This window comes from Sciurus carolinensis, chromosome 15, assembly GCF_902686445.1.
Source record: "Sciurus carolinensis chromosome 15, mSciCar1.2, whole genome shotgun sequence".
Lineage (NCBI taxonomy): Eukaryota > Metazoa > Chordata > Mammalia > Rodentia > Sciuridae > Sciurus > Sciurus carolinensis.
Window position 1 is genome coordinate 61,281,761 of NC_062227.1, and position 24,547 is coordinate 61,306,307.

At 38.5% G+C, this 24,547-nt stretch overlaps 1 protein-coding gene across 3 annotated transcripts in view; it reads left to right on the forward strand.

Annotated features, from left to right (window-relative positions):
• The window catches only part of LOC124965498 (uncharacterized), a 34,748-nt gene extending 18,250 nt beyond the window's left edge, over window positions 1-16,498 (forward strand). For 2 of the 3 annotated variants that reach the window (XM_047526480.1, XM_047526479.1), the window contains exons 2-10: window positions 102-209; window positions 1,541-1,777; window positions 2,405-2,611; window positions 5,029-5,262; window positions 6,537-6,690; window positions 7,714-7,823; window positions 8,709-8,822; window positions 10,305-10,451; window positions 14,366-16,498. In XM_047526480.1, coding sequence (XP_047382436.1) covers window positions 126-209; window positions 1,541-1,777; window positions 2,405-2,611; window positions 5,029-5,262; window positions 6,537-6,690; window positions 7,714-7,823; window positions 8,709-8,822; window positions 10,305-10,451; window positions 14,366-14,500 — 1,422 coding nt within the window. In that variant the 5' untranslated portion in view covers window positions 102-125 and the 3' untranslated portion in view covers window positions 14,501-16,498. The remainder of the gene's footprint in view (window positions 1-101; window positions 210-1,540; window positions 1,778-2,404; window positions 2,612-5,028; window positions 5,263-6,536; window positions 6,691-7,713; window positions 7,824-8,708; window positions 8,823-10,304; window positions 10,452-14,365) is intronic. The other variant, XM_047526478.1, reaches the window with a different exon arrangement.
• Window positions 16,499-24,547: the final 8,049 nt, after the last annotated feature.

The window sequence follows — 24,547 nt, forward strand, 5'->3', positions numbered from 1 at the left end:
TATATATAAGTAGTCCCCTACTTAGGAATTCTCATACTTCTCCTAGGAGTTTCCTAGTTTGCTGAAGTCATCCTTTTCTCCCTTCTTCCTTTCTTTTTCAGTGAACTGCTTTCTGCCTTTTGCCAATGGACAACTCAGCATTTGAAATGCATGAAGAAGGAGCATGGAATGATTTGTCTGCGGGTAAGATCAGCACCAACTCTAAAATGGTAAGATGGGGATTCATTTCCTGAGGTTAGGTTCCCCTCAAGACTCTTATGCAGAGCTCAGGAAAGAATCCTTTTTTAGACAGGTCTCCTCAGAGACCCTCTTCAAAAGGTAACATCTGCTCTGAATATTTCCTGCTGTACCTTTTCTCTCATAAACTTGACTCACATCTTCTCTCACTCTTTAATGGCACAACTCTCTCTGTTGCTAATGGTGTCAATGAGTGCTTTTGACTTGGTGATTATTATCACCAGCTAAAAACCTGCATCTTACGTGAGACTTTCTAGAGGCAATGTTTTTATCCATGCTGATCAGTGAGCTTCAGACAAGTTAAAGGAGGAAATTTAAAGTTTTTTTTTTTTTGTTCAACTGGTTTTTTTATAGTTCTTTTTCATAATGTTTCCTTTCTCTATCAATTTGAAGAAGCAGAATAACAACTCATCCTCTCTTCTATTTAAAGGAATCCAGACAAACTACAGGTTGAATGTAGTAGTCATTAAATACATATAGTGGGCTGGAACTGACATTTAAAAATGGAAAGAATAATGGATAAGCATTGTTTGGAAACTTTTGTTTAAATTTTTGTGTGTGTGTGTGTGTGTGTGTGTGTGTGTGTACACACATATATGCCCACATACATGTATGTTTGTATGTGCATTTATAGGTATGTTGTATTAGATCACAATGGGAAATGTTTTTCTTAATTAGATGTAAAATATTTGAGAAACATTGATGAAGGTCAGTGATCAAGGAAAAATATTAATGTCTAGTAAAGTAATACTCTTTGAAATGCATAAAGTTATATGCTATCCTTTTGTTTTTAATTTAAACATGAGCTTGGGGCCATATGTAAATGTAAAATTTCCTTTGAGGATGCTGGACCATAAGAATTGATTCAAATTTTAATGATTGCTAAATGATATGGAGTAGCAGCACTATGGTTTAGTGGAAATAGCAGAGATTCAGATCTACAGTTGCAGTGTGGCTTTTCACAAGTCATTGCTCTTCTCTGAGCCTCACTGGGAAAATGGGACATACAGGTTAACCTAAAAGCTTTAGGATTCTTTCCCCTGCAAAATTTTTGTTTTGGGTTTCCCCCAGGATCCTGATACAGAGCTCAGGAAATATACTGAGCCTCCTGTTCTGATCATTTTCTGATTCAATAACAAATAGATAAAATAAAATTTAAGTATAATTTTAAAAATACATTCTTTTACTATATTTTTGTCAATCGAAGTTAGTGGAAAGAAAAATTTAAGAGATAGAGAAAGGAGGTAATCTTTCTTCCTGATGTGTCTTAGATAGAGAATAATAGCTTCATCATTTCTCCTAGGAAAAGAAGAGGCAGTGGTCATTGTTGAGCATTTTCCTGGTGTGTCTCTTGGCCTGTGTCATCACTACAGCCATAGGAGTACTGATTATCTCCTTGGTTTACATTAACAACTCCCAGTCTCATTTAAATGTTCAGTTTGCATCTGGAGTCTGGCCTCTGCGAACAACAGTGGGTCCTAAAGGACAAAAGGCAGTTGATCCAAAATTCCAGTTTCTTAATCATTTACCTAAATCCAAGGTATGAATCGTGCAATTAAGGAAAATAACTTTTCTAATGGTGATTTCAATGACCTTTTCCTGTCACTAAACTCTATTCTGTACTGGAAGTGCCAGTAGGATGAAGGGAGGTGAGGGACAGCGAAGAGGGGAGAGTTGGGTTGATGTCAGCTTCAGACAGAAATTTTCTTTAATAGATATTTCTGTGTTCAGCTGGAAGAGAGAATTGCAGGTGCACAAATGGAAACCCCTCTGTTCTCTTGCCAACATAGATATCTTTGTCTGGCAGAGCTTAGATGATAGCACTGCATATATCACTATTGTCATTCCTGGACTCTTGCAGAACTATTCCTTATCTTCCTTTTTTTTTTTTTTAACATTTTATTTCTTTTTTCCCCCACACTTTTTTTTTTGATGCATTGTAGTTGTACATACTGATGGGATTTGTTGATACATATCCCTATATGCACACAATACATAACAATATAATTTGACCAGTACCTTATCTTCCTTTATGAAACTCCAAAATTCACATCACTTCCATTGTCTTTTCTGTCTTACCTCCTTCTTATTCTGTAGATCATGGTGGCCTCACATTCCTCAGGAGATGATCTCCGTGCTGATGTTTGCTTGTATTTGATTTTTTTAGGTGTTTGAGTTCCCTGGTGGTGCAATCCAGTGGGCCCGGTACAGGAACAATGTCAAAGACTATCTCAATGATGAAGAAGAGGCCTTTGGCACTAGCTTGAACAGTCAGAAATCACGGATGACTCTGGGGACCTTGAGAATAAAAAGCAAGGGCCTCCGGGCCCCTCACTGGCACTTCAATGCTAATGAACATGGCTATCTGGTACAGGTATGACTGTTCACCTACACTCTGCTCTTAAGCATCTGTGTTGTATGTCTTCAGGGTATTATTTTGTCACAAAACCTACTTAACTAAGTGATAGACAACCATCCAGGATTTCAATTAGATTCTGTTAGGTTAGTTAGCAGTTCCTTTAAGTATTAGTCAGTTTATTGTGATTATTTTTGGCATCACTTTCTTCAGTAGGAAATCATTTTTCACACACGATTGTTACAGCAAGATCACTGTTTAGTCCTGTGAACCAAAGCGAAAAGTGGCAGCTATGCTCTAATGAGCAAAGAACCAAAAGCTTTCCTCCATGAAGAAAATCAGCAACTAGAACCAACAGCTTTCCTCCATGAAGAAAATCAGCACTAGAACCAACAGCTTTCCTCCATGAAGAAAATCAGCAACTAGAATGACTGACTTGTTTTCTGGTATTCAGTTTTGAGTCTCCAAGATTGGGCCACATGGGTGCTTTTTTTTTTTTTGGTTTAGACCTTTCAGAATATTTTGAAGTCAAATGAAATAGAGATGGCTGGAGGTGAAATGAGTGTACTTACCTGACTTTTCAAATAATTCATTAATTCCAAAAAGTACTTATAGGTCTCCATTTGTATTCTAGATACTGGGAAAGCAGAATTTTCTGAGTTTGTTCATACTCTGACAATCTGGTTCTTAGATGTCAATTTTATGGTGTAAATTTTGTTAATTAAGACCTCTTTTAGATTTGGATGATTCATTCAGTTTTAGAACTTATAACAAGAAGAGAGATTTAGAGTTTCATCTATATGAGACCAAACCCTTCTTATTTTCCATGAAAGACTGATAAAAATGAGGTGACTTTTCTAAAAATGTGCTGGAGTTGTTGGCTGTAAGATGTACTGTGGTTATTGGCATGCTTTCTGACTTCTTGTCTTTTTCCACATATAAAAATATGTAAAGGAGGATAATCTCCAAAAGATTAATTTTCATAGCCTTTGCTGAGCAGTGGCAGAGTGGTAGTTGAAAGAAAATCCTGCTTAGTGGACTTGCTTGGGAGAGGAATTATACAATAGACTCTATGCAGGGACATTGGTCTGGAGCATGCTTCAGAGATAACAGTCCTGGAATCTAGCTCAGCCTGGGGAGGCTCTTCTGGAAGTCTAGAGAGAGTTTATAATGTGAGCTTCTAAATGTGGACTGTATGGAGTGGAATATTCTCTGGATCCCAAGAAAACTAAGATTACCAACTGTTACAATCAAAGCAGGGAACCATCAAATAGAATGAGAAGGAAGTCTCTACATGACTCATCATGGAGATCATTTCTGAGTGTCTTTCTGAACACGTGCAAGCAGCCCTGAGGGAAGCAGGGTGGATGAGGTGGCCGGCATGCCTGGCCTGCAGCAAGGATCCCATTAGCTCTGTACCTTCTCTGCTCAGCATCTGGAATAGTTGGTGCCCTTATAGGAATAGATGGAGATTTCTGCTGCTCATTCCCTGTGTATGGAGGGAAACAAAACTCTGTGAGGTTCACTTTCCCCCTCTATCTTTAATACCCAAATGGATCCAAGTTACACATGATGAACTTCAGACATATTGTCTGTGCAGACAGAACAAAGACTCCTTTTTCATATCTATTTTACATGAGTATTTTTGTATACATTCCACTATGTGACCATGAATCAGTGTTAAAATATAAATAATGGTATCTTCTCTACCTGCCTTAAAGGGTAATACTTAAGAAAAAATATAGAATGAGAAAAAGTATAGAATTTTATATCAGCAGAATCAAAGTGTGATGCAGTGTGGATAAAAAAGTGTCTACTGTGGAGCAGACTACTTAGACCCAAATCCCTTCTTTGCCCTTGACTAGCTGAGTAGCTTTGGGGAAAGTATATGTTCTTACCAAACTAATTTTCTCATCTGAAAATGGAGATAATAATAGTTTTAGTGCTCATAGAATTTATATAAGGAATAATTGAGTTGAATGAAGTAAAGTGCTTAGCTAGATACCTGACACTAAAGTGTAGATGCCTTATTATTAAAATTGTATGTGAACTTTTTCTACCTGGAAAGCACACTCACATCTGTATGCATACATATACACAAACATGCATATACCCAAATGTATATTCACATATCCTGATCATGTGGTTTGAGTCTTTTCAGATTCTTTAACATGGACTCTTCATTAGGGAGTGTTGCCCACATGGTGGGGGAAAAGGATCTTGCTCTTTTTATATGTAAAGTATAGATACATATATGACACATAAGCAGTACATGTATACAGAATACTGATCTAGAGTCTATCTGTCCTGTTAAAATTCTGTATGGTAATAGGGGAAAAAGTTTGAAAATATACCTTGAAAGGAAGGTAATAAAAAGAGGTTGAGAAACATTGCTCTAAAGCAAAGTGGGGTGTGCTTTTGTTTTTATGTTTCAGGGAACAGCATGGATTGGGGTAGTTGATGATGGTGGTCAGGTGGCTACCACATACAATGTCACAGCTGGTCAAGTGATCTTCTTCCCCCAAAACACACTGCACTGGATAAAGAATGTGGGTGATGAAGACTGCTTTTTCTTACTCTTTTTTTCTACACATGACGAACTTCAGACTCTGGATGTTGATGATGTATTTTTTTCTACACCTGAAGACATTGCTTCAAGGTCACTTAAGGTATGTACCATTTCTAAAAACACATCTCACCATAAAGGTGTGTATTATGCAGCCACAAAAGGATCATGAGTATTTGTGTTTCTAGGACAGCAGTCAGTACAGATCCAGAAGAAATTGGTTAATAGGCTTGGTAAATATTGAATTATTGACTCAAATTTACCTTGTGTTCCTACTGAAGACAAAAACTTGTTGAAATTGAGTTCCTTTTTATTTTCTTTTTTTATGGTCTTTCATAGGAAACCTTAATGTATTGACAGAAAGCATATAATGTAATCACTTAAAAATTACTGTAATTTATATGCCTGAAGAACCATAAGTTCACTCATTCTTTCTATAGGGAGAAGTTTTCTATAGATAATGGAATCATGTTTTCTTAATCTCATGCAGAGGATCCCTCACTTTTCCTAAAGAATCACTACTTAAAAAGTTTTAAAATGCATTTTTAACTGATATATATATATATATATATATAAATATATATATATAAATGAGGTACCACAAGGTGTTTTGATACATGGATATATGATGTAATGTTTAAATCAGGTTAAGCACATACACACACACACATATAAATACATATCACAAACATTTATCATTTCTTTATAGTAAAAACTAAAAATCCCTTCTAGCTTTTATGAAGTATATTACACTACTGTTTTTTATATTTATATAACTTTATTTTTTTATATTATTTTTATCTGTTGTCATCTTACTAAGCAATAGCACAGCAGAACTTCTTACTTCTAACTGTAAAATTAGTACCAAGAATCACTACTTTTGATCTCTCCATATATTTACATTATCATTAGAAGAACAAATGATAGTGCTGCTTACAGAGGGTCAGCATTGGATGCTAACAGTATAAATGTGCAGAATTGATGATGGCTTCCGATCGGCAGTCGGAGGGGGTTCTGTGTTAAGTTTAGAAATCTGCATAGTAAGTTTTTGAGATTACCTCATAGTGGACACTAGTAGTCTAGTGCAATAGGGATAAGTAAGAAAATTGATTCATTAGGGAGAATACTGGTAAGTTTAGGAGCCAATGTATATTTTTGCAAGAGTTTATACTGACCATAAAGAAACCAATCATTTAAAACCAAGATACATTGCAAACCTATGGAATTTTCATAAATAGCACAAGCATAAGCTACTGCCTGAGCTACTGAAAACTGCAATGCTGCTAATGTTGTCCTACCTTTGGCTACTTATCAGTCTATTACTAAAATTTGTGGAATGTTTCATAAATATCTTATTTGCTTTCCTATGTGTTTCAGCCTGAAGGTGGAATTGATTTCATTAGAAAATTCCATAAGCAAAAAGAGGATCAGGCAGTCAATCTTCCTCCCAACTTGGCAGAACTGGTTATGAACGCTAGTTATGCGCAGTCTCCTGACAGCCTTGTGTGGAGATACTTTTATGACCTTAAAGGTACAGCATGCTGTTTTATGAAGCCATTTTAATTAAGTATTTATATATGAGATTATATATGTTTGGATTGAATCAATATGCACGTGTGTGCATGTGTGTGTTTGCGTGTGTGCGTGTATGTGTTTTATGGTGGGCCATAGTCAAGATAAAAACGAAAAACCACATTTCTCAACAGACTGGTAATGTGAGAAAAGGTCCTGGAGGCACAACAGAATGTGACAACAGATTTCCAAGTGTGAGGGATGTGTGTTGGACTGGGGGTGCTGCAAGAAAGAAGGCTGAAGAGAGAGGAGGGATCCGATCATGCAGGGTCTAGACGCCATTCTAAGAGTGTGTACAGTTATCTTAGTGGAAAAAAAGGAACAACTGAGGAGTTTGAAAGAAGAGAGGGATACAGTCCTTTTTTCTCTTTGAAGTGAAGAACATTCTGGCTGAATTGTGGGAAATGGGTAGAAAGGGGTCAGGCAGGAGGCAGGGTGATTAGTCAAGGGCCTGTAACAGCCCCTCCAGCAGGGAGTGCTGGTGGTCTGCTGCATTTGGGCAGTGGTGACAGACAGGAAGGTCACAAAGCCAGATACTTAAAGAAGCAGGGCAAATAGGCCTTGATGGTTGACTGGCTTGAGAGTGAGGTGGGAATCGGTGGGTAGGATGACTCCCAAGTTTTCTAGCCAGCCCCCTGAGTTGAACACTTTCCTAAAGAGGACACTCTATGCTAGAAATTTTGAGAGACCTTACAGGATGGTATAGGATCTGACTGGGTCAGGTTAATATTGTGGGGGCCCAATGATCCATTGTCAGCAATTTCTACTACATAAGTTTTCTGTGACTAGAAGAGCTGCACATGTTGCTGAATTTCCATTGAAGTGCCATTGTGAATTGTTTGATTTTATTTTTAAAGTAAATCAAATTTTTTGCAGTGCCAGGGATTGAACCCAGAGTCTTGTTCCTGTGAGGCAAGCACTCTACAATTAAATTATACTCTCCGCCCCCTTATTTTGTTTTTTTGAATTTCATTTGACTCAGGTTCAAAAGAATATCAGTTTCCAGGAGGAGTAATACAAAAGGCACAATACTGGAAGAATGGAAGTGAACTCAGCAACAATGAAAAAGTTTTCAGTGAATTCCTTAATCAGGTAATTGAGAAAAGTATTTTGATGTACATTGAAATGGATGAACTATGAAATTTAGATCCTCCAGTAACAAAGCCACGTCAATGTTTATAGCAGCTCAATTCACATGAGCTATATTGTGGAACCAACCTAGATGGCCTTCAACAGACGAATGGATAAAGAAACTGTGGTATATATACACGATGGAATATTATTCAGCCATAAATAAGAATAATATTATGGCATTTGCAGATAAATGGATGGAAATGGAAAATATCATGCTAAGTGAAATAAGCCAGTCCCAAAAAACCAAAGGCCGAATGTTTTCCCTGATAATAGATGATGATATATAATGGGGGTGGGGCATGGGGGGGTGAGAGAAGAATGGAGGAACTTTGGGTTCAGACTTCTTTTGGACAGAAGGAGAAGGAAAGTTCTGTTGAACTTTGGTTGCTTTGATCAATGCAAATTGTGACTGAAGCTTCGGTTTGGATATAGGGAGCATAAACTTCTCTAGCATGAATAGTTGGATTAATGGAAAGATTGGATACTTGTGAGAGTTCTCTTCATTTGTTTGAAATACTCAGTTGACTTTATCACATAGTTGTGGCATTGCATTGTGTGGGTTCAGATTCTAATTCTGCCTCTTCTTAGTTGTGGGACCTTAGGCAAATTTCTCAACCAGTTTAGATTTTAATTCCATCACCTCTGAAATAGTATAATACTGTTCACTTTATAAGATTGTTGTGAGATAGAACTGACAGAGTAAGTGTAAAGAACATAGAAAATGGCATGTTCTCAGTTGGAGCTGCATAAGTATTAGCTACTATCAAGATTGTATGAATTGCTAACTTGTTGAGTAAGATGTTGGCCAAATAACTAGATTTCTTTTTCTTTTCCTTTTTGAAGCATCAAAATACCCTCGCTTTGAGTACACTGAGAATTTATAACAATGGATTACGACAACCACATTTTCATTTTAATGCAAATGAAATGGGATATGTGTTAAGTGGATGTGGAAAGGTAATTTCTCTGAAAATATTTTTTGGATGTTCTTTTATGCAGAAAGAAGCAAATTGGAGGTATTTTTTTGCTTTGGTTTAGGCATTAGTAACATAAAAGGACTCAGTTCTAATTGCCTTGGGGCACAATTTCTGTAGAGTGTACCATGCAGACCCAGTTAGATAGTCCCCAAGTTTGATGAGACAGAAAGATCCAAGATGTGCACAAGAAGAGGCCAAGAATATTTCAGAGAACACTTGCTTAGCTTTTCAGAGTTTTGCATCCTCAGGTAATACAAAGTGGAAGGTGCTGCTGGCCTTGGGGGAATGTGGAGTAAGTTTTTGCCTCTGTGTGAGTGTGGGTAGCTGGGAAGGTACAGAGCATCAGTATGGGGACCACATAGCCCACCTAATCCAGGAAACTCCTCATGCATACTTGTTGTCTAGGTCAAATTAATGACACCCACTTTCACTCTTCAGAGAGCCTGGTTTGGATGATCAGTTGCAGGGGTACCATAAGGAAAGCTAAACTGGACAATGTGCTAATACAGTGATTTGACTGCAGTTGTTCAAGACTCTCATGGCTTCCCTGGGAACTCTGTTCCTCTTACGGGTGTTGGGAGTGAAGGGAAGAGAGAGAGTGTGTGTGAAGGAGTTTCTTCTGCACGAAGGGAAACTTCAGGGGTAGTGAAGTAGCATTTCTTCTCATCATTCTTTATCTTAAGCAAATTTAATAGATCATGATCTATAAATTAAGGAAGCATATTAAAGACATAAAGTAAGTAAATAATGAGTGCAGGTGAAGTTGGCTTGTCTGGTCTATACTTTTCTTATTCTTGAAAGAAAACCAAACCAGACTGAAAATTCACTCATTTTGTCATTTGTAGCAAAAGTTTTATTCTATGTTTTTAGATATGAAAGCTTTAACAAATTGGAAAAGAAATTTTTAATCTTCCACAGATTGAATTTCAAAGATCAGACTTTATTTTCACTGTGCTTGTGTCTTTGCATTCACGTACATAGTCAGTCTCTAATTCCTAAGGAAGACTGTTAGGATATCACCCTCCCCGGACACTGGTGGAAGTAAAAGCACAGGGCTAGTGAACACGGAACTGCAGATCCTCTGCCTAGAGTATATTGTACATAGTCTGTAATACTTATTTAGAATGTTGTGATTAATGCTTTTTGGTTTTTGCATGATGTTCTGCATACTGAACTCACTAATGCACTTTGAAGAACATTTATCAAATAAACATTTGGGGGCTACATCTGTGGCACAGGAATTTTGTGTGTGCATGTGTGAACAATGTGTTCTACCTCTGCTCTTCACCCTCACAGAGAAGTCTCTGTATAGCCATGAGCTTTTGTCTGTTCTTCACTATTAATATGTATCCTTAGTGAACATTTGATTTTATGTGCTTAACATTTTTCTTTCTTTTGTCTTTCTCTTTCTTTCTTTCTTTCTTTTTATGTATTTTAACTTTTGTAACTCCCTCCCTCTCAGGTTGGCATTATTAATACTCAGAGTACCATAGAGTTTAACATTCACATTGGAGATGTGGTATTTTTCCCCATTGGAACCCAGCATTACATTAAGAACACATGTGATGAGGATTTGCTTTTCATTCTTGCCTTCAGCACTGGAGATCAGGTAAGAATAATCCAGCTTAAGAGAGGCCGTGAGTGTCAGTGATCTGTAGAAAATTCTGCTGAGCAATGTGTCCAGACCAAAGGGGGCTCTTGGTAGATGTGTGTAGAACGGACGAATGAGTGAGCTGGATGAAGCAGTGTGTGCGGGGGAGGATCAAATAAACTTCCATCTCGTTAAAGGGTTCAGTGTATCACATTCTCTCTTAATCCCCCAAATTCTGAACCAAAGGATCAGTATATAGGGATCCAAGAAATCATTTTGGTTGCTAATAAAGCAGACATTAGGGAATGTGACTGGTATCTGTGGGCGGTGGTTTTCCTGATACTGATACCCTGAATTGGCTAGGCCTCCCCAGGTTGAGGCAGGTCCTTAGTACACCTTTGATACCTTATGGCATAAAGTAGCAGAGCACGCTCCTTTAAGGTCTTCCAGCTCTCAAACAGGAAGTCGGAGGAGCAGAAGGAGCATGGGCGCATGCCCATTCTATTCCTCTTCCGTGCACTGAGAGCGAAGGGAAGAGAGAGAGTGTACGGGGGTAGTAACGTACCATTTCTTCCCATCATTCTTTATGTTAAGCAAATCTAATATATCATGATCTATAAATTAAGCAAACAAGTATAAGAAAACTATAAGGTAAGAAAACAAATTATATGTAAAACAAATTAAGAAAAAGTATTTGTTGTATTTAATTATTTGCTTTTAAAATTCACCCTATGAAATATAGGGTTCAAAGTACAAAGATAAATCGTGGAATTTATTTATTTATTTATTTACTTTTTGAGTTTGCATAATCTGGTTTACATTTTTTATTGCTTGTTCTCTTTATACATAACAGCAGAATGCATTTTGATTCATTGTTCAAAAATGGAGTACAACTTTCATTTTTCTGGTTGTACATGATGTAGTAACACCATTTATGTAATCATACATGTTCATAGGATAATGATGTCTGTCCCATTCCACTATCTTTCCTTACCCCAGCCTCCTCCCCTCCTCTCTTTTCCCTCTATACAATCCAACATTCCTCCATTCTTCCCTTACCCCCTCATGCCCCACCCCCCATTATGCATCAGCATCCACTTATCAGAGAAAACATTCAACCTTTGGTTTTTTGGGATTGGCTTATCTCACTTAGCATATTCCCCAACTCCATCCCTTTACCTGCAAATGCCATAATTTTATTCTTCTTCATGGCTAAGTAATATTCCATTGTGTGTATATACCACAATTTCTTTATCCATTCAACTATTGAAGCGAATCTAGGTTGGAAATCATGGAATTTAGATATTAAAATATCTATTTAGATATTAAAATATCTTTAGGACTAGATTACCATCTGAGATAGGGTAAGAATTATAATGATCTGTTTAGATATCCCCAAGGCAGGTCCAGAAGAGATAGATATTCCTCCTGTTTGGGGTTCTTTCTACAAGGAGACCCAACAAGAGTTCCAGTGAAGAGTACAGCATGAGTTATGCAGTGTCATCTACAGGGCCTCAGCCTCAAGATGGGCTGGGACCCACGTGGTGATGCTCATTTCCCAGGAAGATACCCATCTTCTTTGAGGGAAACTGAAAAATTCCAGCACCTGTTTCCCTGGGTCTCAAAACCCTCCTGGGTAGACCTGGGAGGTTTGTGGAGACATGTGAGAAATAGATGGAATCAGAAGTTGGCTGTAGATTTCTTTGGGGAAGAAGTGATTCATATTTTTGATGTGGGTCTTGCTGCTGCTGCCCCCAACACCATTCTGTGCTGCTGCCCCCAACACCATTCTGTATAGCCAGTACAAGAACAAAGCAGAAAGCAGAAGTTAATCCAATCAGATATGAAGAGGACAAGAAGGAAACACTCAAAATAGAAAGTCAGATTTTTAAAAGTAGAGAATAAGGAAAGAGAATTAAAAAGGAGAAGCTGGGTGCAGTGGAGCATGTCTCTAACCCCAGCAACTCAGGAGGCTGAGGCAGGAGGATCACATGTTCAAGGTCAACCTCAGCAACTTAGGGAGGTCCTAAGCAACTCAGGGAGATCCTGTCTCAAAATGAGAAATAAAAAGGGCTGAGGATGTGGCTCAGTGATTTAGCACCCATGGGTTCAATCCCTGGTAATCCCCTTTCCCTAAAAAAATGAGTAGAAGAGAAATTTTTTGTGGGTGTAAAATATAATGACAGTAAAATGTCGAGGATTAAATAAGTATGACAGATAAGTGAGGTTTAATGTGACATGAAAGGCTAATACTGACATAACTTTAAGCTGTGAAAGGAGGATAAAAAGGACAATTGAAAACCATTAAATATAAATTAAAGAACACAACCCTGTTAAAAAGAGATAGAAATATAGAAATTTTAAATGAAAAGTCATTTTAAGAGTTATTCCTAACAGGAAAGAAAGAAATTAATCAGAATTTTGGGTAGAACAATCTTTTATTCACTCCTCCCTTTAGGACTGTCTCATGTCCTGGAGGCAGGATGGCCCCCTTGAGCCCATCAGAGTGGGTAATGGGAAATGTTTCTAATAGGGACGTATTTTGCATAAGGAGTATGAAGAGAAGGAGGAAGGAAGGAGCATGGAGAAAGAGAGAGAGAAAAACAGTTACACATAAACAAGGAGACAAGCACAGAGAAACCTACAGAGAAATATACAGACATAAAGAGAAAGATGCAGAGAAGCAACGCACACAGGGAGTGACACGCAGAGAAGCAACACAGAGACACACAGAAGGAAACACACCTGTGCACGAAGGGCAGAGACCTAGAGAGACAGACACCCCCACATCCAGACAGACCTATACTTGGAGGGGGACAGAAAGACAGACACACATACAAACACACAGGCACCAACTTATGTTGAGATAAACATAGAAAAAAGTGAGAGGTTCACATAGGCACAGACACCCACAGGTAGAAACAGAGAGAAAGAGAAATACCCACACACACATGCAGAAATTGAGAAGGGCAGGCCAAGGAAGAGAGGTTGTGTGTGTGCGTGTACACGTTGGTGGGGGGCACATTATAGGGAACAGACACAAAGAATCAGGCCTATCCCTTTGGACATCCAGGCCAGGTAAGAAGAGATTATCAGCCCTGTAGAGAGAAGCCAGTCCCTGGCTGCAGAGTTCCAGGGTGGCTTACTTGGCAGGAGGGTTTGCTCTATCACATGCCCCTGGGTGTGCATCTCTGAGAAGTCCTTCTGACCCTAGTCCTTACTCATAGGCAATTACGTGAAACTGCTCACTCCTCTAAAAGAACCACTTCCTGGTAGGACAGAGGTTACTTCTAAAGCAACCTCTAGCCATTAGACATTTTCCCCCCATATTTTTTATTGGTACATTATAGTTGTTCATAATGATGGGACTGTTACATATTCATACATGCGCACAAGATAACAATATAATTTGGCCAATATCATTCCCCTGTGTTTTCCCTTTCCCTTCTCTCTTCCCATCCCCTGGTCTCTTTCCTGGGCTTTACAGATCTTCCTTCAATTTTTGTGAGATTTCCCACCTGCCTTTCCTTTTCCTTTTTCCTTGCTAGCTTCCACATATGAGAGAAAACATATGACTCTTGGCCTTCTAAATTTGGCTTATTTCACTTTACATAATGTTCTTAAGTTCCATCCATTTTCCTGCAAATGATATAATTACATTTTTCTTTTGTCTGAATAACACTTCATTGTGTATCCATTCATCTCTACCATCAGACTTTTCTTTTTTTTATTACTTCTCAGTTTTGAAAACATGAACTCCCATAGGCAAGGGAAGATTGGCACACAAGGTGACCATGTAAGGAGTACATAGCTGGGTAAAGTTAGACCGCTAACTGCCAGGCAGTACTGCACTTGCCTTGAGAACTGTAAGATCTCTTTAGGAATCTGAGCATTTCTGTGCTGACACATCTTCTTTTGGTTTATGCTATCAGCTGCAAACCCTTGACATGGATGATTATATGCAAGCCACTTCAGATCACATCTTGGCCCAGCTTTTCTTCAGGAAGCAAAGTGAGTTTAAGAAGATCCCAAAATTCAAGGAGGACCAGGCAATTAACCTGCCTTAGAGTTACTGATGAGTTCAGATCTAAGCTTCTGCTTTTGTTGTTGTTAAAGAAGGACCATTTGGCTAATGAGCTGGGGGCTCTTTATGGAGTAGAGTGGTACATCAGGTACAGAGCAGCCCTGCAAGGTTCATTTAGCTAATAGTGATTACAGGCGAACATTTCAGATTAATAGATGTAATGGAGCAGACCTGATACATTACTATATTTTTGTATGAATTTTAGTATATGTATGTATGTGTTTATTTTCCTATTGTTATTTCAAGTTTATTATTCCAACTGTAAAACCATTCTTTTTCTGCACATAGGTAAAACTTAATTCCATGCAAATATTTTTGTTATTCATCATTGTGAAAGGAAGTAAGGTCAACTTATATATGTACATATTGAGGCACTGAAATCCACATTGTCAATCCTTGTCCAAGAAGTTTAGTTTCAAGCTCTAGGCTGGCAATTCCCATGACATGCTTTTTATGGTGCCAATATTTTCAGAGACTCACTCTTACTAGTATTGTGCACTTACAATATCTTAGTTAAGAAAACAATGATAAAATAATTATGAATTCAACATCATCTTTGAATGTATTTGGATTTTATAATCACATCAACTGTTTACACTTAAGGAATAGCCATTCCTGTGTTTGAAAAGCATAGGGTTAATTTAGTCTATTGGTAATGCTGATTGTGTATAAGGATTCAAGGACAACTTATCATTCTTGAAGCTTGTCAGGGTTGGTAGTCTCTAAGTGGGATGTTACTGTCTTAAAAAGAAAATAATTTGTTCAGATCTAATTTGTATTTTGTTTTTGTTTATAATTTATTTTAATAGCTATTTTTACCCTACAGTGTGTTAGGTACCACCATCAGTTCTGGACTACCCTGTATACAGTTCTCAAGTAGGAAAGACTGGTTCTCAATGCCTTTGGCCACCATCCCCTTTCACCATTGCTCTGACCTCTAACAAGATTTTTTTTAGATGTCTCAGGCTATTTCTAGGCTACAAAGAATCTGTACTTCCCTCACCCCTTCTATCTGAATAATTAATCTGTTGACTACAAGTGTAGAATACAGTGAAAATGAGGAATGGTTCACCTTTAACAGGGGGAAATGGCCACCAACATAATGGACTTTAGGAACAACAAGACAGCCTTTCCCTGCTCTTGAGTCTTTCTTGGTTCATCCGTCCATCTACCAATTCACTAAACATTTACAAGCAACTACTATAAGCAAATGCTGTGATACCCATTAGTGATATGAAGTTGACTATGAAATTATTTCCGCACTCAGGGAGTTTACAGCCCATTAGGCACATGCACACAAGCAATCAGTGTGATATATTGTGATAAAGCTATGATGGGTATACACTGTAATAAGTGATTTATTTGTATGATCACACAAACTATATGTGCACATATACATACATATATACACGTGAAACACCAAACCCAGCCATAGGGTGCTAAGTGGGGGATTTCAAGGTTTCCTAGAGTAGCTCTGAGTAAAGTTGAACAGTTAGCTGAAGCACGAAGAGGAAGATGGGACGTGTTTGTGTGAAGCTGTTCTAGGTTGAAGGTTGACGTAGTCAGTGGTTCCAGGCAAAGATGTGTGAGAAAGTTCACTATAACAGGAAGGAGTGGACCTAGTGGCAGGAGACAGGGTTGGAGGAGCAGGGAGAGATCAGTTGTTAGAATTCTTTACTGTGAATTGTTCTTTTCTGGGAGAGCTAGCTAAGATCAGAGCTTGGAACCAAGGGAAGTCTGTTGTTCTGAAGACACTTAGAAGTTTCAATCTGGGAGCAAGATTGAGAAGATGCAGTGAACGCACAAACAAAATAGGTACATGGAAGAGAATGTCCGAATAGAAGGAAATAGTCATAAAAAGTAGATGAAAATGTGTGTAGAAAGATTTTATCTACTGATTTTGTTTTATTTTGTAAATATTTTGTATGCTGTAAGCCAGTTCATTATCCATTTCCTTGTATCAGAAAGTATTGTATCAGATTACTATGTGGTCATTTAATAAAGGATTTATGCTTTTTTGTATATTATTTTGTCATTATAATCTTAAATATAATCTGTTATTAAGTTCTTATTAATCTGAGACATTACTGGATTCTTCTCAGGCATCTTTGAAATATGATTCACCATCACTTAAGGAAAATATGTTATGGTGCTGGAACTTTCTGAGTTTCCTGACAATAATAATGTGAAGTCTGGCTTAAAATTCAATACACTATGAATTTAAAGAGGAAATATATTAAAAATAAAAACAACCCCTGAAAATCAATTCCATTGGCATATTATTGATAAATTATTTTGTGGTAGGAAATGTTCTTAAAATTCACTTGATTATCTGAACATTGACTCTTTTTCCCCTTTCAGAATGTTGATATCTATTTCCCTACACCACTTCATCCATTAAAATACTCAAGTGCTTTTATATTTTTTGGCATATGTACTTTACTTCATATAAAATCAGTGACTAGAGAGTGAATTGCTCAGACTGACAATTGGCATCATGTAGGCAAAAAGTGAACTCTTTACTAAAAACCTCCTTTAAAACTGAAACTACCCTAATAACTGTTTTAGAACAGATATTCTATGATATGGCCAAATTTGACTAATATGAAGTGGTATGTATTGTAGTACATAAGATGTTCTTATATATTGACAAAAAATTCAGGAGTCTTTTTAATAGCAGGTTTAGAATAACTAAGTACAATGAATCTAATTTGAATAAAGGAACTACTGAATGTTCCTTATTGCTTCTAAATAAGAGGAAGAGGTTATAAAAAGTTTCTTGTTCATATTCTCATCCTTACCTGTTAAGGAGTAAACAGAATTCTTTTTATCACCCTTGCAATCCAGGAATATGAAGACAGTTACTGTTACTATGTAACTTGATTCTTAATGACCATAATTTATCAACGGTTGAAAATGAGTCAGCAATATAGTATCATTGCCTGAAAAGTGAAACAGGAAAAAAAAAGTCAGCTATTTTATGCTATAATGACAAGTAATGAGTGATCTCTTCTCCATACTCTGTAGTACCCATACCTTTAGGAAACTGGTATGTTCACTTTGGATCACTGTTTCTCATAAAAAAAAAAAAATAGGAAGAAACTGGAGAACCCAGAGAACAATAGTGATGATGAAAGAAGTGGGAAACTGCATTTTCTTCCTCAGACTTAAGGTGAACCATTTAGAAGTAGTTAATGGATGCTTTGGAATCAGAATTGTAGAGCCGGCAGAGGCCACACATCATTTGATCCCATCACTTTAAAGTGCAGAAATGGACACCTAAGCTGGCTTTACCCTAGTTGCAAGGAAGGCATTTGAGACCAAGGCCCAGGTTTTTTGACCCCACTCTCCAAACCAGTGTGGGTTTTCTTCTTCCTCCTCCTCCTCCTCCTCCTCCTTTCTGTTTGTTACTGTCTTTAGACCACCATATGAGGCAGAACACCATACTAGAAACTGCACCACCTGAAGTGGGAGAAATGGCTTTTATTACCTACAAATCAGTCATCCCAAACACCAGCACCACTTCTCTGCTGGGCATCCCACAAGCTGCCTGCTTAGGTCCCAGCTGCTTCTAAAAGGAGGCATTTAGAGCCTCCTGAGGTCACAGTTCACTGTTCCCGTCTAGCCAAGCATTCAGTTCTTATTTATTTTTATTAATTTTAAAAATTGTAGTAAAATACATATCATATAAATTTCACCATTCCAACCATTTTGAAGTGTATAGTTCAGTGGCATTAAGTACCTTTGCAAGGTGTGTACAACCATCACCACTATCCATTTCCAGAAGTTTTTCATTGTCTCAAACAAACTCTGTAGCCAGTCAATAACAACTCACTGTTCTCTGTCCCACCACACCCTTTCTCTTCCCCTGCTCTGGTAAAGCCGTTTTGTCTTAGGAATTTGCCTCTTCTAAGTACCTGCTATAAGCAGAATCATACAATTCTAGTCAGTGCTTATTTTTATTAAGTATTTGCTCATTTACTAAACTGTTCTTTACTATATGCTTAGTGTCATTCTAGGATTATAAGAAAGAAAGAATGTGACATCAGATAATTTGTGATTTAAAAGATTTATTCATATTCAATTCTGTATTTCTCTTTCCTCCCTAACCCTATCTTGAATGAAGTAATATTTTTACCTACATGAGTATTCAAAAGAATGTTTATTTAGTCAGATTTCGTTAGGGATTCTGTATTAACAAATATGAAAAAAAAAATTAAACAGACGGACCTACATTACGTTTGGTTTTTCCACACAAGGCAACGCAACACACAGCATCTTCAGTGGTTCCTGTTCCAGTGTCTGAACAGTCCTTAGACCTTGAATTTTTTTTTTCTTTGTACTAAGGACAGGGTGCTCTACCTCTGAGTACATCCCTAGCCCTTTTTATTTTAAGACAAGAGTCTCACTAAGTTACCCAGGCTGGCCTTGAACCTACCGTCCTCTTGCCTCAGACTCCCAAGTAGCTGGAATTACAGGAGTGTGCCCCCACTCCAGGTTTAGATGGCAAACTTTCTATAAATCTTGTAATATTACTTTGCCTCTACTTGTTTTTCTTTTTTTACTCCTTTATTTATTTATTTTTGATTGGTAGTTTCTACATATACAGAAAGGCGAAATTCCTTTTAGCATATTTATATAGATATGTAAAATAATTTTATTAAAATCATTCCATACTTCTTCTTGTTTCCCTTCCTTCCTTCCTCCCTTTCCTTCTCCTTCTACTCCACTTCAGCATGGGGAGTTTCTTATTCCCTGAAATTTACACATCCAGATGAGAGTGTTTGAATTCAGTTTTTTTTTTTTACCCCCAACATTAGCAAGAAATCCCAAATAGCCTGAACAGTTATCTCTGACTTCTCTTATCTTAATTCAGTAATGCTCAGTTTCATTCCATTGGCAATCAGTGCATTATTTTATTAACATAGACTGAGCCTAAAGTATTTGAATTTCTCCTTGGTTCCAGATGGAGAGTAGCTTATGCTGAAAGGAAGTAAACTGTAATGTTCAGGCTAAATGAGATGCTATACCATGTTCCAGGACATTGGATTCATTGATAGTTGGCTGATGACTTAGCGCACATTCAAAAAGTTCACTTCTGATGTCAGGTCAGTGAAAATATTTTAAGAAATTAAATCAAATGGTATGCCTTGACTCCATGTACAAATAGAGAAACAACATGTATCCCATTTGTTTACAAAAAAAAAAAAAAAAAAGAGGACAAAAACAAATCACCCAGAAAAAGAATGGCCGAGTAATTATAAATTTTTTTTTAATTTTAGTTTTCTTTTCAGGAAATCGGGCAAGTGTGGGGCAGGGCTTATTAGTTTTGTTTTGGCATTAAAGATGCAGGGTGCTATAGATGTTAACCTTGTCAGGCATAAATTGAATGATAAATAGAACAATTGCTAGTAAAATTCGCTTATCAAGTGATTCATGTAAAGACTTTAAATGTCACCTGTATTTAGATAACCTTTTCTACAGTATCAGTGCTGCTCAAGTGACTATTGTCCTCAGAGATAGTTTTTGTCTCTGTTTATAAGGAGCTAGAGATAATGAAAGCTGAGAAAAAAAAAAAAAAATCCCTGTCAACCAGGATAGATTGCCCTTCCAAGTACACTTTCTCTTATCTTGTAAAATAAGCCATTGGAGGTAGTTTTACAAGTTTATAGTCCTGAGCTCTCACCTGGCCTGGCTGTGAAAAGGAGTTTGGAAAGATAAAGACAGTTGCAAGCCAAAGAAAAGCAGGAACACATAAAAGAAGAGAGAAACTGTGGATTCACTTTCTGATTTTAAACGTCCTGACTTGACCAAAACGTCCTGACTTGACCAAAACGTCCTGAACTTTCTTCCCATGAGATATCTTGACTGGTACATTTTCTTCATAAATATTTGCCTTTGAAGGTACACTTCTCCAATTAGGCATGGCCTACTTCAGTCCATATCTTTAGCTATTGCCCCTTAGGTTTTCAACTTTTAGTTTACTTAAATAGAAACACACAAGAAGAAAAAACACAAATGTTCTAAGCTTGATATATCTCTGCACATTGAATATGTCCACCCAACAGCACCTTGAACAAGAAGTGTGCATTATCTTTAAGTCTTTTGGTGCCTGATTTAGTCTCCACTCACCTTCTCCTGACAAAATTACTTGTTCCTGATTTGAACTTTATGTCAGTGGAATCGTACAATATGTGTTTTTAGGTACCTGGTTTCTTTTGTACAGTATTTTTTCTGAAGCTCATTACTATTCCCCCCCTTCATTTTTATGATTCTCTTTCTCTTTTTTCCCATTTAGAGATGGAATTGTGCTAAAATGCTTAGGCTGACCTTGAACTTGCAATCCTCCTGCTACAGCCTCCTCAGTAGCTGGGATTGCAGCGTGTGCCATGGGACCAGCTCCTGCTTCTCTCTTAATTTTTATGCTTCTCAGTACTTTCTTTTGCCCCCATAGATAAAGAAATACTTGGCTTTTATCTGCCCCTATTTGATTCAGTGATGACACCCACGACATTTACATAGAGTGAGTCTAAGTCACTCACAGCAGCCTTTTCAGCTGAGGCTGTCCCTGTTCTTTCTCCCACCTGATTATCTGGGAAGAACTGAGAGCTTAGAGGAGAGAGGAGGAAAAGACAAGGTGGCTCTCCTCGGCTCCACAGCTCTTTTTCCTCAACACTCTCCTCTTCGCACCATAGGAGAGTGGTGGTGATACCGGTGCTGTAGAACTTGATGGTACCTGCTGACCCGAGGCCCAGCTCTCCGTGGAAGAGGGAGTTCAAGGGCAACGGGACTTTGTAAGGCTTTGGTTTGATGTAGAGATCTCAACCTTCCAGAGGGTTCAGGACGTTTTGGTCAAGTCAGGACGTTTTGGTCAAGTCAGGACGTTTAGCTTTTTCTTTTAATTCCCTAACATTTTTAAAACACAATTTCGGAGCAATGTATTGTTTCAGGAACCAATTTCCTGGCAACTTTCAGCTAATGCTTCCCCTGGTAATGTAGGACAGGGTATTGCGATGAAGACTTCCCTCACTCGAGGTTTGTCTTTAGTGCACAGCTTCCTTCCAGGCTGTGAAGAAGATCATAATGAAGTGATATGTTCAGGATATGTCCCATAGTTCTGGGACGACCATCTCTCAATTTGTGGTGATGCTGGAGACCCTTGTCTTTACTCCTCCACTTGGTTAACCCCTCTCCCTTTAGGCCCTCTCTCTAAAATGCTGTACTCTTGTATGCAGACACCTACTTGACATTTCTATTTGCCTGTCTAATAAATGTCTCAAACTCTCCCTGGACAAAATGGAATTTCTGATTGTCTCTGCTGAACCCATTCTACTTGAGCAAGTTTCATTTTGGTTCATGGAAGCGCTATCCTTCTAATTTCTCAGGACATTCTTGCCTCATCTCTCTTTCTTTCACTCTTTATTCACCCTCTTCACAAATCCTGGATCTGACCTGCTTTGCCATCTCCACTGCCGCCACCCCGATCTGAGCCACTACTAAATTTTTTTCTGACTTCTTTCAGGGGATTCCTAACCTGGCTTTCTGCTGCACATTTTGTACCCCACATTTAGTCTGTTCTTAACAAAACAGAGTCATCCTTTTGATAAGTCAGTCAGATCATGAGTCCTCTCTTCACCCCATCCAGGTGCTCCCTTCTTCATCCAGAGAGAAGCAAGAGTCCTCCAAGGTCCAATGTGCTCTACCTCCTTCCCTTTAATGCCACTCTCTCTGTGTTCTACCTCTCCATGGTTCACCCCTGATACCTCTCTAACTTACCTTTCCAACTCTTGCTCTTGGTTACTCAGTTTGAACCTGATCTCAGGATGAACCCCTCTTTGCCACGTGACTTTCCTATTCCACCCATCAGGAGGTGAAATCTCTTTCCCCATCTCCTAAATCTGGTCTACTGGTCTTGTAACTTGCTTTGACCAGTAGAATGAAGTAGAAATGACATTATTACAGTTCAAAGGCTAATCCTTCAAAGGCCTTTCCTGCTTCTGCTTGCTCTCTTGTAACCCTATGGGGTTATGTAAGGGGATGCATGTGGCCCTGTTAATCTGGTCACCCAAACTAACAGGAGTCACCTTTTGAGATGTGAGTAAGGCCATCATGGACCAGCTGGTCCCCAGTCAAGATATCAGCTGAGCAGTAGCTATGGTAGACTCATGAATGAGCCAGTCAGAATCAGAAAAAAGGGCTACTCTGTTGAGTGCAGCCCAAACTGCTGACCCACAGAAAAGTGAACTAAATAAACTAGTTATTTTTAAGGCCCTAATCTTGGGAGCTTGCCCTGTTTTATGGCAAAAGGTAACCGATATATGAAACAGAGAATTCACTAAGGGACAGCCTGTGGTGTAACTTTATTATCAAATACTTTGTCTTTTCTCCACTGATTTGAAACAACACTTTCATTCCAAATATATTGTCTTGGTTCTTCTTCTGGGTTCTCCATTATGTACTATTGATTTATTTGTCCTTTGTGGCTTAGCTTCACTCAAAGGTATATTTCACTCAAAGGTGTATCTAGAAGGACAGGTCTCACTTCATTACTTTTTTCTTTAGCAACTCTTAGCTATTCTTGTATTTTTTTTTTCTTTGTAAGAACTTGATATTGTTTGCCATATCCCCAAGTGTAAATGTTGAGTTCAGGTTGGGATAGTATTAAATATATGATTTTAAAAAAATAAAAAAATACTTCATAGGATACCTGAGTTTGCTTGTGAGTACATTTTTACATAATAAAAATATTTAGGTTAGTCATAAATATAATTTGTGTTTTTCCTATGTTTAGTCTAATTCTTTGAGAATCAGAATAAGATTGTAGTCCACCATTATATGAAATGAAATAGACTAAATATTAACTGTAAGTTGATTTCTTTGCCCTTTGTTAATAACAGTAAAAGCTTTTTACTGTTAAACCCTGGAGTTCATGGTGGGGGTGGTTTCTCAGAAAATCTAGTGACGTGTTTGTTCTGAAGGTCGAAGGCTGGCAGATCATGGTGCCCCCTCAGTTTAGCTGGAAGACAAGGGTGTTTTAATCTAGCTGGGGGACAAGGTTGTTTTACTCTAGCTGGTAAATAAGGTTGCTTTGGTCTGGGCTGTCACACAGAGGGAATGTGTACTTTGAAAAGAAGCATAGATTGTACTTTTGAAGGTTTTTCTTATTTTAAACTAACCATAAAATGATATAATCATTACTAAAGAAAAATATCTGTAAAAAGGCTGGCAGAAGAAATAAAGACAGATTCAGCCTCAGAACACTTGGTGTCTCTGTGCGCTGTTTCTCCAGTGCGCCAACGCCTTCCATCCACCTAGGACCCCCGACCCCTGCTAGGGCTGGACCCTGGCAACTGGCGCCGTGGCAGGCGTGGAAACCTGAGTGCAGTGCAAGTAGCAGGTGAGAACGGAGCGAGGAGCTCTGCAGGGAGGGCAGAGTGAGCGGGTGGTTCACAGCTGAAGACCCAGCAACATCCATGCCTGGGGTTCAGATGCGCCCCCCCTGAGCCTTCCGTACTAGCAAGGTGGCTACATCTGAAACTTATTAGGGGCTGCGACACCGCTTTGTCAGGCAGCTGAGTATAATCTCAGTGGGAGAGAGAGGGTCTTCCCACTTGGTGAGGGATTGCAAAATGGCTTCAGCACGCTGAGGATGCCGGAGAACGCAGAGCACCTTTGGCTTCTCCAGGTCGCCAGAACTTCAGTCTGATGGATAAGGTGTTTATCAGCAGCACAGGCTACACTTCCTGGGAAATGCAATAGTACCTGGAAGAAAAGGCACTATAGGTATGATCATGATACCCAGTGGCAGCAGTGGCTGGAGGATGCAGAAGTCCCAGGAAGAAATGGCATTTTCCAGGTGCTTTCCAGAAGGGGCACTTGCCAGTGGCTGTGGTGGTGCCTTAGGACACCGGAGGAGATGGTGTACTTCATAGGATACCTGCCTGAGTTTGCTTGTGAGTACATTTGAGGCCATCCTTGAGTACGGTTAGAAACATGAAGGGGGCATCTAGAGGCATAGGGGTCTGTGGCA